General features: G+C 38.1%; 1 protein-coding gene across 2 annotated transcripts in view; it reads right to left on the reverse strand.

The window, feature by feature from the left end:
* Positions 1-18362, reverse strand: part of LOC150085456 (jouberin-like) — a 320291-nt gene that overhangs the window by 206207 nt on the left and 95722 nt on the right. For both annotated transcript variants that reach the window (XM_090373258.1, XM_090373259.1), the window contains exons 9-10: positions 16123-16248; positions 9718-9797 (exon numbers count right to left, since the gene is read on the reverse strand). In XM_090373258.1, the coding sequence (XP_090229384.1) occupies positions 9718-9797; positions 16123-16248 (206 nt within the window). The remainder of the gene's footprint in view (positions 1-9717; positions 9798-16122; positions 16249-18362) is intronic.

An 18362-nucleotide genomic window follows, 5' to 3' on the forward strand; every position in this document is an offset into this window, starting at 1 on the left:
CACAGATCCACCTTAGCCTAGGGAATCATAGCCTGACTTAAAGTACATATAAGAAAGCTCACATTCGTGACAGATCATCCAAATGTTCACTACAGAAGGGATAGCATATTATTAAAGTTAATGAATTAATTTGTTTTTGCATGTTTATTAATTTCATTGTTTCCATTCCTTTCCTTTTTTTTTTGAATTGATAAATAATTACTTACCACTCAGTGATTTTGAATTGTTCCTGTGTGAAGTTGGCAAGCTGTGATTTCAATTCACAGAAAATAACAGCAAGAAATGCAAACATGTCACTTTCTATCCAAAAATAATTAAAATTTAACACCACAAGTTAATAATAATTGGTTCTGTTAAGGATGGTAAATGATTACCAACACATATCTTAGAGATCAACAGAAAGCATTGACCAATAAGAAATACTGCAAGAGGTACAAAGGAGTCAATTAGACAAATGGCATCTCCCAGGAAACACCAATGAGCATTCCAGATCAAAAGCATTGATATTTGGTTATAGATCACAAAATTCATAGTTCCAGATAACATTTTCTAAAAAAAAAAGAGAAAAACATTGATTTACTGTTAGTTTAATCCTCCAGTGAAAAATTTATTTTCAGAGAGTTGTGTAATAAATTTTTTTTTAACTATTGAATTCTTTTTGGCACCAATATACTTGAAAAATTTTACAAGTTCAAATATATCATCACTTTCATAAAAATCTTGACTTCAACAAAAAAATTTATATGCTATAAATAAATCATAACACAGTTACTTTGATTTTTTAATATTATTCTATCCTATTCTATAGACCTGATAAGGATTTAAAACTGGATCCACAAACTGTTTTGCAGTTACTCTGTGGTGAGTTGGTTGGCTATTTGTATTTCTTGGATGACTAATTTCTACAGCAGCATGTTAGATTGGCAACAGGAGAAAGCAATACTCTTGATCTGCTTATCAGCAGTGATTCTTCAAGCATTAAGAATCTGCAGATAAAATAAACACTGGGTGGCAGCAATCACGGTTTAATAATGTGGAATTTAATTCAAGACATAATTACTATCAAGGGTAAAGAGAAAGGCATTTGCTTTTGCAAATTCTAAATGGGAAGTAATCACGGAAGCTACTAAATTTTTCATACCAACAAAGAAATACTGTTCAAAGCTTCGACCTAAATGAATGACAGATGAACTATCGAGAAGAAAAGTGCATGGTATGGATATAAATTATCAGGTGAACAGAAGCCTGAGGTAGATATAAATTAGTGTGTAATCAAGTCACAAAGGAGGTTAGGCAGGCTAAGGCAGATTATGAGAAATTTCTGGCAAAGAAAAAAAAAGCAAAGACTTCTATGTTTATATTAGCATTAGTAGAGCATATGATGCAAGAAAGCTAGTTTATGCAGCATCAGCCAAAAAAAAAAAAAAAAAAAAAAAAAAAAAATGCTCCCATTTCACCCCTCCGTTCGTTCCAAATACCTGCCCAACTCAGCCTTAAATTTATTTAGGCTATCAACTTCCACAATAAAGGATAGAAGTCTGTTCCACCAACCAACTACCTCCTGGCTAAAGGCAAATTTCTACACATCTATCCTACAACTGTCTTTCCCCAATTTGAATTTATGCCCTCTCAGGTGATTATTCTGAGCAAGAGGAAGAATCCCATCAGCATTGAGCATGCTCAAACCATTCAAGGCTTTATACACCTCAATCAGATCACCTCACAGGTGCCTAGTCTCCAGACACTGTAATTTGCAAAACTTAAGCCTTTCTTCGTAAGAGAAACCCTTTGTTCTGTTCACTAATCTTGTTGCCCTTCTCTGTACTCATTCCAACAGCTCTACATCCTTCTTAAAATGAGGCCTCCAGACCTTTATACAGTACTCAAGGTGTGGCCTGACCATTGCCTTATTTTTTATTATTATTTTTTTTCCGTAGTTGTTGGCACATAGGCTTCTGTGGCCATAATGCACCTCCCAAGGTTTTTGCAGTACTTTGATCCAAGCCCGAGGCGGGAATCGAACCCGCGACCTTTGGGTTGCCGGGCAGGCACTTTACCCACCCGGCTTGACCGGTCGACAACCATTGCCTTATACAAGGGGATAATCACCTCCTTATCCCCGCTACAAAAATTCCTGTATATCATTGACAAGACACCATGAGCTACTCTTGCAGACCGTCCGCACTGCTCAGAAAACTTCATATCTGCCTGCACAACTACCCCAGGTCCTTTTCATTTCAACGTATCAACTCCGTAGTATCACAGAGTTCATATGTTGTTCTGGGGTTATTGCTTCCCCATATGTAATACTTTACATTTGTCAATGTTACACTTCATTTGGTACCTCTCAGCCCATCTGCTCAATTTTTCCAGATCCTGTTGCAGCAGTGTACTGTCGTTCGTGTCCTTAACAACCCTGCCAACCTTCATATCGTCTGCAAACTTGGACATAAATCTTGATATACCATCATCAATATCATTAATAATAGAGAAAACAACAATGGACCCAACACTGAACCCTGAGGGACTCCACTAATAACATTAGTCAGTTTGGTGTGACATAAGCATTGGGAGATCAAAATTGAGAGCAAGAGTATGTTATAGGCCTAATGACTCTGATGAGTATAATAAGAAACTGTACAGGAAAACAGAGTGGTCCAGTAAATCAGAGAGTGTTATAATGGGAGATATTTCCCAGATATTGACTGGAATTTGTGGGTTGGTCACTCGCACACACTAGCAAGGCTTTTGTGGATTTATTGGATGATTGTTTTCTACATCAGCATGTTCAGAAGGCAACTAGAGGGAATAATATTCTTGATCTAATTATCAGTAGTGATTCTTGATGCATTAAGAATCTGCAGATAAAGGAACCACTGGGTGGCAGTGATCACGGTATGCTGAAGTGGGATTTACTCAAAGAGGTAACTACCATCGGGGGTAAAGGGAAAGGTTTGTGCTTTCGTAAAGGCGACTACAATGGTCTGAGACAGTATTTAAATTCTATATGGTGGGACCAACTGATGATGTTACCAACAGCAAATTCAAAAGGGGAAGCATTCAAAGAATTTATCTTGGAAGCTACTAGGCTTTACATACCAACTAAGAAATATTGTTCGAGGTTTAGGCCTAAATGGATGTCAGATGAACTAATGAGACATATGGCAGAGAAGAAAAATGCATGGGATACATAAATTAATGGGTGACATGGAAGACTATGATAGATATAAGCTGGTCTGTAACTAAGTCACAAAGGAGATTAGGCAGGCAAAGGCAGATTATGAGAAATCCTTGGTAAAGGATGCAAAGAAAAACAACAAAGAGTTCTTTAACTATGTAAACTCTAGAAGGAAAGGGATGAATCAGATTGGTCCACTGGATATTGATGGTTCAACTGTTGATGATCCTGCTCAGGTGGCTAACAAACTAAATGAGTATTTTGCATCTACATTCACCCATGAGGAATTAATCAGGGAGGGGAATGCCAGAGGTGAGTTAAACTCTGGAAGTGAGCTAGATGATTTTGTAATAACTGAGAGGAAAATGGAGGAGAAATTTTTGAAGATAAACATAAAAAAGGCACCCAAGGTGGACGTTATCTATCCAGTTATATTAAAGGAGGCAGCAAACCTTTAGCCATAATTATGAGAGCTTCTTTGGACTCAGGGGAGGTACCCACAGACTGGAGATGTGCAAATGTGACCCCAATTCACAAAGGAGGATCAAAGGGCGACACAAGTAATTATAGACCTGTTAGTTTAACATCTGTTTCAGGAAAATTAATGGAGGCACTGGTTAAAGACGCACTGCAGGATCATCTAGACAAGACTTCAGTTATAGCTCGGACACAGCATGGTTTTGTTAAGGGAAAGTCTTGCCTGAGCAATTTGATTGGATACTATGATGTGGTCACAAAGGAACTGGATACAGGGAATAACTTTGATATCATATATTTGGATCTTAGAAAGGCTTTTGATACTGTTGCACGTGGAAGACTGCTGAACAAATTGGAACAGTGTGGCATTGGAGGCAAATTACTGCTATGGATAAAGGGATGGTTGAGTGGGAGAAAACAGAGATTGGTAATTAATGGACACTGCTCATTAGCATTAGTAGAGGCATATGATGCAAGCTTATGCAGCATCAGCCAAAAAAAAAAACCAGCTCCCATTTCACCCCTCCGTTCGTTCCAAATACCTGTCCAGCTCAGCCTTAAATTTATTTAGGCTATCAACTTCCACAACGAAGGATGGAAGTCTGTTCCACCAACCAACTACCCGCTGGCTAAAGGCAAACTTCCGCACGTCTATCCTCAATTTGAATTTATGCCCTCTCAGATGAGTATTCTGAGCAAGAATCCCATCAGCATGCTCAAACCATTGAATGCTTTATACACCTCAATCAGATCACCTCACAGGTGCCTAGTCCCCAGACACTGTAATTTGCAAAATTTAAGCCTTAGTACCACACAGTTGATAATAATTTATCAACTGTGTGTTACTACACTCAGGGTAGTGGAGAATAAAAACAACCAGGAGGGAATTGTGCAGTCAGACATGAAATTCTCTGAGCAGTGTAGATGTGCTGCCAGATAGCTCATGGGGATTTGTCAATGATATACAGAAACTTTGCTAGCAGGGATAAGGAGGTAATTATCCTTTTATATAAGGTCATGGTTAGGCTGCATCTTGAGTACAGTATACAGATCTGGAGGCCTCACTTTAGGAAAGATGTAGATCTGCTGGAATGGGTGCAGAGAAGGCAACCAGACTGGTTAAGGGAACAAAAGGTTGTTCTTACCGGGCGAGCAAGAGAGGGGGGGGAGAGAGAATCTTTTATTGCAACAACATTGATCGTAGCTGGTTACAAGGTTCAAGCTTCACGGCCAAAAGCCAAGGGTTTACAGATAAGAGGTATTAAATAACATAACATATTAAAGAACAAAACAAGACATTAAATGATATAGGGTGCCGTTAATTTACATAAGACATTAAGGTGACGAAAACTGGTATTAAACAAATTACATTACAAAGATGGCATACCATGAGATTTATAACATTAAACTTAAATAAACCAAATGACAACTGATACACATATGATTTACAGTAATGATTATTGTCCTCACAGTTTATGGGAGAGAGCAGCAAGAGAAAGGTGCCAGGCTCATTTTCCGTTATGCTCATTAGTTAATTAATTCACAGGGATCTCCAAGTGGTTATGAAGGGTATGCTGTCTTTGGATGTGAAGAAAGAAAGCTTTTCCTTGGTACACTGTTTGAACGAACGTAGAGTATTCCTTACTGGGAGCACCAGTGTAGTTTCACTTCTGTTTAGATGGCTGCGATGGGTTGTAATGGTTTGTCAAGAGATGGTGTGCCACATCTCCTGAGGGCGCTATTCCCTATTTTAGTTAAGGGGTTTGGTGATTGGCAGATGCAGCTGACAGTTCGTGGTCTAAGGGGTGTGTGGACCCAAATATCCCATGTCTATATCGTCAGCTGACAGCAAATTTCTGAAGGTCGGCATCGATGTCCTGGATCCGTGTATGGTAAACAATCTTTTGACAGAAAACAGAAAATTTTGCCAAATAAATTTATTTCAATGAGAGATTTGGCACTCATTGTTCTCACCATTTCAAGGAATAGTGGCTCAAATTTCAAACTCTGCAAATTCCTAATTCAGCTTCTAGATTTATATCAATGAGGCAAGATCAGTTCTTGGACTTCAGCTGAGTCATAGAAGAAAACAGTGACTTGCACAGCCACACAGTCTCAAAACAATATGACAACAATGGCTTTCAGGGAAGGATAATACTGCTCATCTTCTAACAGGTTTTTTTTTTTTGCCACATGAAATGTCAGAGATTCATTGTGAATCTGCAGTTTCAATTGCTAGCTCTGTAAAATATAGCATGTCAATCTTGAATTTTTGCTTGTTCATGCTAACAAATTCACAAGTTCTTTGGATGGCTTCTTCAATACTGAAACTAAATGGATCTTTAAATGAACTAAAATGCCAGGTTGAAGCCATCAGAGTCAGTAAAATGCTGGTTAAATTTCTGCATCAAATTCCTGAGCCAATCCACATATTGCTGAAGCTTTTCCAGTCTAAAATTGACATCTCTGGTCTTTCCAAAATAGCTTTCCAGGGTGGAAAGTGGGTGAAATCCTATTTTTGTATTTGAATCAGCATCGGATTGATTTTTGATTTAAACTCCTGAATGATTTGAAATTGGTCGCAAATGAGTTTTCCTTTTCCTCGCAATTTAGTTTTCAGCCCATTCAAGTGACTCATTATGTCATTAAAAATTGTAAATTGCATTGCGATCCTTCACTCTCAATGCCTGAAAACATTTTAGACTGTTCTTTTTCAACGAGAAACTGGTGAATTTGAAGATACATGACAGCAAACCACTTTAAAACCTTTCCACAACTCAGCCATCGAATATTTGTATATAAACAATTATCAAAATCACAGTTACCTAATTCTTTGAGCGATTCCACAAACTGCCAATGAACAAGAGCGTTATTGCTAATTCACAATTTCAATTACTGCTTTCATCACATCAAGTAGCGTTTCATTCCCAACCATTTGTAAACAGAGACCTTCTTGGTGAAATATGTTTGTCAAGCACTTGTACAGAAACGCAACAAATCTTGATTTTTTTGCTAGCCACTGATGGGGCTCCAACTGTTGTAACTGAAACCAACTTGGTCAAATCCAGGCTAAATTTTTTTGCTACCACCAAAAAAAAAAAAAGTGTTGAGCAAATCAATCGCAGACATGTCCTCTCAGACCATCTGTCAGCAGCTCTTTGAGTATTGTGGTCACTTGACACATATCGAATCCAGAAAACAAACTGTGCAGTGTTACTGATATTGGTTGAAAACAATAGTTCTCCGACTTGGATGAAGGTTTTGAAACTTCTGCATGATACTAGCTTTCACTCTTGGTTCATAATCCTGTAGCAAAATTTCCATAACTGAGATCAATATTTCTTTCACCAATTCTGTGTCTGCAAATGGTTTCTTTTTTTAGCTAGGATAAATGCAGATTTATAGCTAGAAAACATTACCAGTTCAGATAATGAAAGGAAGTATTTGAGGTTATGCTGATGCTCAAGAACAGATGATTTCAATTGAACAACTTCCCTGGAGCCTTTTTGAGTGCCAGGTAGGAACTTGCCAACAAATTCATCGTGCACCTTTTTGAAATGCTGAACATTGTACTTCTTGTTCTCTGGAAAATCATCTTGCAAAGAAGGCACACCAGTTTTTCATTCATCTCCATCACCGCATAATCAAACACCCAAGTTTCCTAGAAGCTTCACAGAACAGTCTTCCGATCTCTTTTTTGATTTGAAGAACTGTTCACTGTTGAACCTGCTTGGTCATTAATGATTTCAGGAGGACTTTTATCACACTTCTTCTGTTTTGCAGTTCTTATCACAAATTTATCCATGTCTGAAAAAAAGAGATAAAGTAAATATATTACAATTTTGCCTGTACTGGTGGCTAATTATAGTATCAAATTAGTAATGCCGAACTTGCAGAAGTATTTCAGCTCGTGAAAAACTGTAATTTTGCTTTACAAATGTACAACATTCTTATGAATCGCCTTATAATGCTATGGAATAGATGAAATACCTAATAAAAAGTGAATCAATTGAGAGAAAAACAAAACTATAATTTTAGTCAACTAGGAAATGATGATGAAACCCCCGGTATTCTTCAATATGCCTTGAAATTATACTGTTGATGCTAAAGAAATCAAGATCATGTTTGGTTTTTAGGAGCATTAGCAACTAAGGCCATATTGCTCCGGGGATATGCGGTGGTCATTCCCTGACCTTTCCACATCCTCCGTATTTGGTGGGCATGGGCTCGAACTCCAGTCTAATCAAGAAGTGTGTGTGCTACGCACTGCAGTATGGGTTATGAAGAGCAGCGCATCACTGTGATGCTATGCATAACTGCCGATGGCCAAACATTGCCACCATATATAATTTTAAACCACAAAACAATACCAAAGAATGAGACCATCCCTAAAGATGTTATTGTGTGAGGACAAAAAAAATGGATGGATGATGGCTAAGCTGATGGATGACTGGCTAAAAGTCATCTGGAATAGACATCTGGGTGGTCTGCATAACCCACCTAGTATGTTAGTTCTTGAAGCATTTCGTGGCCATTTATCTGAACAGTTAAAGAATATGGTTGCTATTCCAGGTGGCATGACTAGCCAACTGCAATCCCTTGACATTTCAGTCAACAAACCATTTAAGGACTATTTGAAGAAGGAATATGAGTCCTGATTGTTGATTGAAAACCTTCCGTTGACACCTTCTAGTAAGATAGAGAAGGTGCCAGATCAAAACTTGTAGAATGGGTGTCAGTGGCTTGGAAGAAAATCCTGAAGAATAGTGGAGCACTCTTTTAAGAAATGCTGCATCACTGAGGCATTAGATGGTGGTGAGGATGATATTGGGGGGAAAACAGACTCTGAGTCAAAAAGGGATTTAGAAAAATCAGACTCTGAATGTGAAGAAGTTTTAGACTCCAATACTACAAAAGCAATTGAAGTATAATACATGATAAAATGTCAGTAAATTGTATTCTGTTGAAATAAATTTTTTGTCAATTTATTTCAGTGTTTCATTTTTTCCTTGTTAGGGGGTACTGAAAATAATGGTGCATCTTACAATCAATAGCATCTTAGGATGAATGAAATACAGTATTATTTAAGCAAATAAATAAGATGCAAATAGTACATTTACAAATAATAGCTGTTAAAATAAAACTAGAAAATAAAATCGTTGTCAACTAGAAACCCTACTCAGATAAGCTCAGACCAAGTTTCTTGAATGAAGTTGTTTGACAAAATCAGTAAAGTTGATAAAAGAGTCAGGGTTTTATATGTTCAATATATGGAGTTAGTCGTTCAACGGGCTAAAATTTATCATGGTTTGTGTGGTTGGTATTGAATTTAATAAATTTAACAGATCTGAGAGTTCTGGTAGGTATTCAAAAGGTTAATACAATGGTTATTAAAATTTTATGCCAACTTCTTGTCTTTGCATATTAAAGGGATTCATTCTACATTCACTTTTATTTTTACTACTCTTTATTTTATTAAAATAAAGAGTAGTAAAAATTATTATGATGGTGAGATACTCCATCAATCTGCAAAATATATTTCATGACTCTAGTTTGAATGTTTTCAATTTTGTCAGAGAAAGCAATGGAAATCAAGTTCCACACAGGAGATCCAAATTCAAGAATGGGTATGACTAAGGCTACAAAAAGAGATCTAGTGAATGCAGATCTATAAAGAGGGGAAGAAAAGCACTTTTCATACTATGGTATTTATGTTTAGCAAAAAAGGTTATACCTAAAGAAAATACATGAAGTTAAAAGCGTAGTGCAGGAAAATGAATGCAATACCATCCTGAAAACATTGCATGTTACTGAGGAATCAAATTTTTATTTTTAAATAAATTTCAATTTTAAAATGTAACTTTCCAAACCTAAAATAAATGCTGAAAATTTTTAATAAGGTTATCGAATTTTCTACTGTTGAGAATATTCATCATTTTAGCATATCATATTAAATGCTTCAAATATATTGTTTTATTTAAAAAAAAAAATTCCTAGAATTTTTCTTTAGTAATAGTAATTATAAGCAAAATGTCATCACCAAAACATCATCAAAAATGTACCTAAGTGAATTATGAGATGAAGCCGTTCCATTGGCATTAAGCTTCCTGTTCAGTTCTTCCATTGTTGTTTGACCTTTTTCCTTAAAAGAAATTGCCGTTAATAATGCTTATTAATAAGTATATTTAATAAAATTATTCTGTATAAAGTATATTACATATTATATACAGAGTGTTTCATTTAATGTGCACTAGCTGCAGTGGCAAAACTACAAATTCTGGATGCTGCTGTCTGCAAAACTACAAATTCTGGATGCTGCTGTCTGCAAAACTACAAATTCTGGATGCTGCTGTCTGCAAAACACTTGACAAACTTTCTGCACTGTAATGTATCCATCAAGCTCGCAACTGCTCTTTAGAACCATTTAAAAGGTAACAAAGTAATGCCTCCCAATTTGTTGTTTTCAAATGTGGCACTGTAGTTCATCACATATCACTGAGTGGACACTAGAGGTCTCTATTTTCACCATACTGAGTGGCACTGTGATCAGTCTTGTGAGTGCAGCACACGGATAGTTCAAAATGGTGGATGTTACAGATATACATATCAAGCAAAGAGTGGTGGTCGAATTTCTTACCAAGGAAGAAGTGATGCCTAATGAAATCCATACACATTTCAAAATAGTTCATGGTGACAATACTGTAGATGTGAGTACAATCAGACATTGGGTAAGACACTTTAAGAGTGAGGAAAGTGACACTGTTGACAGGTCCTGAAGTGGCTGGCCAGTAGTGTCAGTGACAACAGAACAAGTGTGAGAGCGATGCAATTATCAAAGAGTATCATTGTATCATTACTTGAAAATTGGGTGATTTTCACGTTATGATAAGTTATGAAAACCTGCTGTGATAATCATCATAAAGGAACTAGGCTACTACAAGGTGGGTCCCAAAAATGTTGAAGGAAAGTCATCTGTATGGAATTTCTCCAGAGCTACGAGAGTGAAGGATAGGTTTTTCTTTCATGCATAGCCACAGGTGAAGAAACCTGGGTCCACCATTATGATTCTGAAACGAAGAGAGAGTCAATGGAATGAAACCATCAAAATTCACTGGGCAAGAGGGTTTGGATTCCTTTCTGATTGTTCAGCATGGTGCTTTACTAAGCGGCTGGTTTTATAGGATGGGCCGCCAGAACTATCCTAACCCCCAATACAAACGGAAGGCTGCAGCTGTTGTTGGTTAGTGGGTCCATCGTGCATATAAGCACAAATAGGACAGTAGACCCAGGCCGGTTACATCTTGCCTGGGGACGAGAATCAGGTGGAAGCTGCCCAGGTGTTCACTGCTCCCTGGTGGTGAAGTGGCCTAAAGTTTCTATACCAACACAGAGAACAAAGGTGGAGATGAGCTACTGCCTTGGAGCCACCACGACACACACACACACACACACACACACACACACACACACACACACACACACACACACACACACACACACACACACACACACACACACACACAGGATGATGGAAATGTATATACTGTGTGTATTAATAAATGGGGGGAAAAAAATGGAAATGGACCTAGCTGGGTGAGGCTTACAAGTAGTGCCACTGACCATCCTCTAGCGAGGGGATGCCCCGATGCACCGTAACAACCCAGCATTACAGTGCATCGGGGCCGTAACGCTGGGCTGTTATTTTCATCAGCAATATCTATATCATTAAATTTTCCATTTATTTGTGTTCTAAGTTTTTTTGTCTTTAAGGGCTATATTTTGCTTCACTAATCTGGATTATCATTTAATCCGGATGACCTCTCCCCCAATTTATCAAGATTGGCGAGGGTTTACTGTAGTTTATTTGGTGGTTAATCAATTTCTCCATTATGTTAGAAAAAGTAGAAGTGCAATGGAACAATAACTGCACGGGAGAAATTTTTAACCCTTTTTAGGAACTGAACTGGCTGGATATGAACAAATTTCCAAGAAGAAGGTAAAACACGTGTGAAATATGAAAGTGCAAAAAGGCGACAGAGAACAGGAGTAAGTTTGGGAGCACAGGTTTTAAAACAGGAGGAGAAATACCATCAGGACATGGAGCTTTCTTAGCATCAAGATTGTTCCAAATCTTTCTGACATCCTTTTGACAGAAGACCACAGGAGGCATCGAATGAAGTGCACTGGGAATGGTGGGAGGGGGTTTACCAAGACCATCAATACACGAGCTAGAAGAAAAGTAGAATTTTACCAGAATGGTTGACTAACATTTGACGAGAAGCAAGTTTTCTACTCTTAGCATGTTCAAAATCTAATTTAGAGTGATTAATAACTGCTTTATAATTGTTGCAAGCTGTGGTGTAGAGAGAAAATGAACCTGGAGTAATTAGTAATTTGGATGCAAGCCAATTGCAATATGCAACAATTTTTATCTTGAACTGCCTTAGCACATTTATTGGAAAACCGATTTTGATAAAGGACAAGACTTTAAGGTAGATTGTGGAATAAAGAATTTCACTGATATGATCTGATTAAACATTGACATCAGAAGATTTTAAGCAGTAATTCAACCAAGGAAAAGAAGAAAATAAATCTTTCAGATCATCCCATTTTGCATTCTTGTAATGCCAGACAACATGACGAGGAGAATGGTCAAGACAGAAGGGCTTCATTGGAGAAGAGACCATCACCAAATTGTGATCTGAGGTGTCTAGAGAACCACTTGCCTTGACTGTGTATGTAGAAGGATTGTTTTTAAGAAAAAGAAAAGTATGTGTTTAGGACTATCAGGTATTCTGGTAGGTAGATGAATAATCTCTGCAAGTTCATTAGTAATTGCAAAAGGCTCAGCATCTTGACCAACTAGGTCCGTGTCACTAGAAAATTGAAGCCTGCTGGAGTCCTGAACATTAAAATCACCAAGGAAAATTACTTCTTTTGTAGAAAAGCTGGAATGGAGAAAGTAAAAGAGTTCCAAGTAATCAGTGGAGCGGAGCTGGGAGAATGATAAAAGCAGCAGATGAATTTCACAATTTGGGGTAGAGAGATTTTAAGCTGGAGAAGGTCGAAAAGAGGAGATTCCAAATTACTGAGTCTCTGACAGGGATTGTCAGGGCAGACAAATGCACAAGTACCACCTTTGAAGCAAAAGGAATTATACAGCGAATAATTAGAACAACTGAGATGGGAACCGGTTGAATCAACTGATAATTGGGATTGTTAGAAAAAGTACACGGGGTTTGGCAGACTGTAAGTGGAAATGAGACCATGTATATTTGTAAAATGAATGAGAAAGTGTTTGGGAGGTTTACATCTTTTTGCAGATAACTTTGTTCTATTAGTTTGACTATTCATGTATTCAGCAGTAAGGAAAGCTAGGGAGGACATGTCGTATGAAGTGATTAAGTTTTTAAATATGGTGTACATGGCAGGATATAACCAGCTCCTTGACATAACATGGCCTTGACAATGCCCCTGCATGCACACCACTTGGACTCCTTCCAGTCACTATGTGACAGAGTAGAGGTAGCGAAATTATACACTAGCTGATCCAGAAGTCTCATATAGAGTTACCGATAGGTTCAGTCCAGTAGACTATCTAGCGGTCAGCTGCAAACACTATTTTAGAGCTGCACTCTCAAAATGTAAGGTTGGATCTCACCGTGGTATCCATTATAACCTCAAAAGACATTAATCATACATCATAATGAAAGAGATAAGGGGTTGCTGGAGCTTTGCTCTGGAGATTAAACATGGGTTGCATCGCTTTAAGCCTTTAATAAGAAAAGTGGTGGTATTGCACCGGTTGATGTAACACATCAACCTGGTAACACAGAGAGGTGGGGCGCCTCCGTAGCCAGGTGGGAAGGAGCAGCAGTGCTTCTTGATTAGACCGGGGTTCGAGCCCGTCACCACCAAATACGGAGGATGCGGAAAGGTCAGGAATGACCACCGCATATTCAAGGAGCAATATGGCCTTAGTTGCTAATTCTCCTCAAAAAAAAAAAAAAAAACAGAGAGGTGGCATTCCTCCATGTGGGGTGAATGCCACACTTTGACCCCTGCTTACATTGGTTCTCAGCTGGCTGGTCAACTCCAGTATACTAGGTACCATATCTGAGGACTAGCACATGGAGGTTATACCCAGGGTTACTAACAATCTCATCATAAAGGTGCAAGCAGAGGATTTGAATGTCATAGAATTGACCAAACTTTAATGAAATTCAGTACACTTGATTGAAGTGGCACCTGAATATCAGTTCCATCAGCATTTTAGACTACCAGGTAGAAAAGGCCAACTTTGCATACCTGAAAGAATGTCTGCGACAGCCTCAAGGACCAACAAGGAATTGCATCATGTGTGCAAACTTTATTTCATGCTTGTTATCGGATGATCAAATGGTTTAAAAACAGACTAGGCACACTGGTGATGGACACCCTTCAACGTCACAAAACGAAGAAAATCTCAATTGAAATGATAGGTGAGTGACTGTTGTTGATATTGGACTGTCATAAAGTTGGACTGTCTATAGGTTCAGTACAGACAATCCTGATGCAAGATTTATGGAGGGGTCATGTGTGTGCAAACTTTATTCCATTCTTGCTATCGGATGATCAAATGGTTTAAAAACAGACTAGGAACACTGGTGATGGACACCTTTCAATGTCACAAAACGAAGAAAATCTCAATTGAAATGATAGGTGAGTGACTGTTGTTGATATTGGACTGTCTATAGGTTCAGTACAGACAATCCTGATGCAAGATTTAGGGAGGGGTCATGTGTGTGCAAACTTTATTCCATGCTTGCTGTTGGATGATCAAATGGACTATAGGTGATTTGTTCAAAAAATCTACACAGGATCCTAGCTTTCTAAGAAGTGTCACTGGGGATGAGAGTTATGTGTTCACCTATGGCCAAACACTCCAAGACCAAGGTGGAATCATCCAAATGACACACAAAAATGTTCCAATGGCCCAAGAAGTCCTGTGCACTAAAATCTAATGTCAAAGTCTTGCTGATTGTTTTTCGATGATGAGGACATAGTGCACACAAATTTGTGGCTTGAGAGGAGAAGTATTACTGCTGCTTACTACATTGAGATTTTTGACACATTTGCATGAGAATGAAAGGCAAAGATGAGCTCAAAAATTGAAGGACAGCTAAATCCTGCACCATGACAATGTGCCCAGTCACACAGCGATGGCAGTTCAGCAGTTCTTGGCTGCAAACAAAATCAGTCATGCAGAAGCCTCCCTATTCCCTTGATCTTGCACAATCTGACTTCTGTCTGTTCCCTAAGCTGAAAATGGGACTTCGGGGTCATCATTTTGCTATAGTGGATGACATCAATACTAAAAGACGTCCTATGTGTACTAAAAAAAAAACACGATTTTAAAGAATTTTTCAAAGCTTGGGAAGACCAATGGAGCAAGTCTGGGTGTGTGTGTGTGTGCGTTATGCAGAAGGAATACTTTGAAGGTGATTACGTTAGCAAACGTTCACTCAAACTTTTCTAGTAAAATTCCAGCAATTTTTTGAATGTACCTCATAGATAGTGCATGTATGTAAAACTGTATGTCAATCTGGTTCTCAATGAGCTCCAATGGTAAAGGTTTGCATTTTTTTTTTATTTTTAATATTTCATCCTTAAAATTATCAGATAAAAAGAAAGGTTAGATCTCGAGTGATGCTGTTTTAAAAAAAAAATAGCAGGATGGTCACTGCATTAGAAGTAATAACGCTCAGTGAATTGAACTCTGAAATCAGAAAGCAACTGGAAGGCAATTTGCCTATAATTCTTAAGGAAAAGAGCTGAATAGGTGCTGAAATTAAAAGTGCAGCTTCCCATTGCAATCAACAATTATGAGAAAATGTGCAAGATTTGCGGCTGAGATTTAAAGATATTTGATTTTTTTGGATTTGAACCTAAACAAAACACTACATGCCTTTAAATTTTCCACTGTTCAGGTTAAGGCTGTGGGTCCCTTTAGGACAGTGAAAGACCAGCATGGATATAGATCAAAGGATAAAGTTTTCGGTGTAAATAAGAACTGGTTTATGCATTTCAAAGTTAGGTATATTTTGTGTAACATCAAGGTGCAAGGAGAAGCTATTAGTGCTAATGAACAGGCAGCTGAGAATTTTTCTAGGAGATCAGCAATAATCAATGAAAAGGGAAACTATTGTTATACCTCCAATGCTTCAATGTTAGCAAATCACTGTTAATGAGATTGGACTTTTTTTGTAAGCAGAGTCCATCAAGAAAGAACCTACATCAGCCAGAAATAAAAACAAATTAATGCCTGTTTATAAACCAGGAAAGGAAACTAACCCTTTTCCTTGGTTCAAATGCTGCAGATGATTTCAAGCTCAAACCCTTGCTTGTTTATCATACTGAAACCTAGTGCTACTATATGTTTTACTTGTTTGCAGTATTTTTCAAGTGCTAATACTAATGTCACATACCTCTTGCAATGGAACCATTGATCTTAGTGCAGGTTCAACATCAGATGGCACACTAAGTGGTTTCACAGTAACATACAAAGTGGAGGGATAATACATCCTAGGAAAACTAGACCACCAGCTAAATACCTGCAAAAAAAAAAAAAATCCTGTGTACACTTATATATCTTAAACTGAAGAAGACAAAATAATAAAGCTTACTGATATTAAATACAGGATTGTTAAAATTAAAGTATCCCTATGTAGAGGGCTCTGGAGCGAGTTGTAAGACTCATACTGAAGAGAAATTTGGACAACAGATACAATAAAGAATGTGCTCGCCATTTATTGGGAAAAAAAATAATTTAGTTATAAAATTTGTCACTGTATACTACGTAACTATCTTAGTTACGATTATGCAAATAACTTACATTATTTTCATAATCGTAAGTTATTTTTTTGACACAGCGCCACTACTGTACTGTATAAAAGCAAAGCAGTTTCTTCAAAATCATACAGTAGATGTTTGCCTGCACTACAGCATCAATGCCAACAACGTTGCAGGAAAAGGCACTATTAGTGAAGCTGTACTATCAGAATAGCAACAATGCAGCTGCGGCTATCAGAGTATTCCGTGGTCAGAAGTGCATAAGGCATGGACCTATGACTGTTTGTGCTGTCCGAAAAATGATTGCGAAATTTGAAGCGACAGGACATCTTGGTGTTCAACCAGGTAGAGGTCGAAAACAAGTGGACTCCTCTCATGTTGAAGATGTGTCTATGGCTTTATCAAGTCAATCTCCATGTGGTAGTGCAAGTGTGCCAGCTGTTTCTCGTAAAGTGGACATGCCATATTCCATGGTAAGGCTAGTAATGCGTCAAGTGTTGTGGTACTATCCTTACAAGATGCACATGCTATAGCAGCTAAGGCATGGTGATGCAGATATTCATTTCACATACGCACTTCAGTTTCTGGCATGAATGACAGTGGATATCACTTGACCATGGAACATCCTTTGGAGTAATGAAACCCAAACTTCTGCTTAAATGGAAAAGTGAATATGCACAACTGTCACATTTGGGCAACAGAAAACCCTTGAGTTATCCAAGAGGTCCCATTGCATTCTCAAAGGTGACAGTGAGGTGTGGATTTACAGCCACATTCATGATTGGGCCATATTTTTTTGAACAGGTAACACCGACTGGACCCCGCACCTGTTCCGTCACTGGACAGCAATATTATGAAATGTTTGCAAATTTTGAAATACCAGAGCTATAACAACGTGGGTGCCTTCAGGATACCATATTCATGCATGCAAGATGGTGTCCAAAGATTGCTAAGGCAACACTTTACAGACAAACTGGTCATCAGCTGTTGTTTCCAGACATCTTGGCCACTCCGATCACCGGACCTCACCCCATGCGACTTCTGGTTGTGGGTTTTTTTGAAGAACCAGATGTATCAGGAAGGATGTCAAACTCTGGCAGATCTGAACGACAGCACTAGACATCGTAAGCTGGCTATTCCAGTTGATACATTACGTTCTGATATAGAAAATGCTGTTCTTTGAATGGGAACTGTTGTTGACAAAATGGAGGACAGACACAGTGAACAACTGTGGCACTGTTCAAGTGATTTGTATTGCCACAGCACCATATAGTGACAAATTTTGTAACTAATTTTTTTTTTCCAATAAATGGCGAGCGCATTCTTTATTGTACCTGTTGTCCAAATTTATCTTTGGTATAAGTCTTAGAACTCGCTCCAGAGCCCTCTATATAGGGATACTTTAATTTTAACAACCCTGTATCAGAAGATGTCTAAGTTTTGATGCCTTTAGGATTAAGTCTGTTGCACTTGATTCTTAAGTTGAATTCATTGCTTTTTTTCTATATCTAAGCCATATATGTTTTTGGATGAACAACATCTTGTTTCGACTTTATTTATGCAATTGTCTCTTTCTTTCTCTGATTTTTAGGCAATATATTTGTTTGTTATTTGGTTTTTAGGAGCATTAGCAACTAAGGCCATATTGCTCCGGGGATATGTGGTGGTCATTCCCTGACCTTTCCACGTTCTCCGTATTTGGTGGTCACGCGCTAGAACCCCGGTGTAATCAAGAAGCATGTGCTATGCACTACTGCTCCTGCCCGCCTGGCTACAGAGGCGCCTAGGCAATATAGGGGAATGTTAAAAATCCCTTGTTCTGAGTGCCCGAGTACAAAAGCATGTCAAGTTGAGTATTTTTTATGTATAGCGACAA

Source organism: Mastigoproctus giganteus, chromosome 5 (genome assembly GCF_048544385.1).
Source record: "Mastigoproctus giganteus isolate SK-2022 chromosome 5, ASM4854438v1, whole genome shotgun sequence".
NCBI lineage: Eukaryota > Metazoa > Arthropoda > Arachnida > Uropygi > Thelyphonidae > Mastigoproctus > Mastigoproctus giganteus.